Here is a 1,335-nt window from a genome sequence, read left to right as displayed (position 1 = left end):
GCAAAGGAGAGAAAGAGTGTTTGAAATTATCCAAAAGAGATCATAAGTTTTCAGAAAACAAATGGTGGAAAACAAGTCACATGATGACAAGCTTTCACAAAAATGGCAAAAAACAATCCTTATTTTATGAAAGACCAAAGAGTCAAATTTGCGCAAAGAGGAAACAATTTGAAATGATAATTACTCAAACCACTTTTTTCTAGAAGGCCAAATCCTTGCAAAAAATCTGAAAGTCATCTTTTAAAATTCAAGACACGTAAATGACTTTTGAAAGATAAGAAGAAGTTCCAAGTGTTACGAATTAAGGCAACGGTCCAGGCTGCTGTTACTTGTGAAAATAACAGTGGTCTTGACTGTTTCTGTTTCTTTAAAATACTCTACTTTCTAACTTGTACATTAGATGACGCCTAGGACTCAATACATTGGGTGATCAACAATTCAACACTTCTTAATCCAAGCTTGATTTAATCATAAATCCTGAAAAAGTAAACTAAGATAGCACACATTAAATGGGCATGTTATCATCAATCAAAGGAACCCAACAAAGTTGATGACAAGTCTTGGTGAAAATTTCAAATTTAAACAGTACAAGTCTTCCATGTATAATGCTCCTGTAAATGGCTTAGCTGAAGCATTTAATAAGACACTATGCATTTTGTTGAGGAAAGTGGTGGCGAAGTCAAAGCGTGATTGGCATGAGAGAATCGGTGAGGCATTGTGGGCCTATCGTACTACATACAAGACACCCACTCAAGCAACCCCGTATGCGTTGGTGTATGGAGTTGAAGGCGTATTGCCGTTAGAAATTCAAATTCAATCTTTAAGAGTTGCCATTCATGAAGAGCTTACAAATGATGACAATGACAAGATGCGCTTGGAAGAGTTGGAAGCTCTAGATGAGAAAAGGTTGCAAGCACAATAAAAGCTGCAGTGTTATCAAGCACGGTTGTCACGCGCATTCAACAAAAAGGCACACCTTCGATCATTTCAGGCAGGAGACTTGGTGCTCGCGGTAAGAAGGCCAATCATTAATTCTCACAAACCTAAAGGCAAGTTCACTTCTAAGTGGGATGGGCCATATGTCGTGCAAGAAGTATACACCAATGGTGCATATAAGATTGTTGATGAAGACGGTGTTCATGTAGGACCGATCAACGGAAAATTCTTGAAGCGCTACCACTCCTAAGCATGAGGCTAAACTGCATAAGCTCCTAAGCATGAGGCTAAATTGTATACCAGAAAAAAACTCAAAAACCCAAAAAAAAAACCCCAAAAAAAACCCAAAAAAAAAACATCCTTCCCTGAACTACGTAGGCTTGATCTTGTAAAGTACTT

At 37.9% G+C, this 1,335-nt stretch overlaps 1 protein-coding gene across 1 annotated transcript; it reads left to right on the top strand.

The window, feature by feature from the left end:
- Window positions 1-550: 550 nt before the first annotated feature.
- Window positions 551-922, top strand: LOC141638871 (uncharacterized). The gene has a single exon (XM_074448058.1). The coding sequence runs from the start codon at window positions 551-553 to the stop codon at window positions 920-922; it is 372 nt and encodes a 123-aa protein (XP_074304159.1).
- Window positions 923-1,335: the final 413 nt, after the last annotated feature.

This window comes from Silene latifolia, unplaced genomic scaffold, assembly GCF_048544455.1.
Source record: "Silene latifolia isolate original U9 population unplaced genomic scaffold, ASM4854445v1 scaffold_221, whole genome shotgun sequence".
Taxonomy (NCBI): domain Eukaryota; kingdom Viridiplantae; phylum Streptophyta; class Magnoliopsida; order Caryophyllales; family Caryophyllaceae; genus Silene; species Silene latifolia.
Note: the sequence above shows the minus strand (reverse complement) of the source record. Positions and strands in the feature narration are given on the sequence as shown.

What these genes read in the sequence shown, in the direction of transcription:
- LOC141638871 (XM_074448058.1), top strand. Translation starts at nt 551, where the DNA reads ATGACAAGTCTTGGTGAAAATTTCAAATTTAAACAGTACAAGTCTTCC.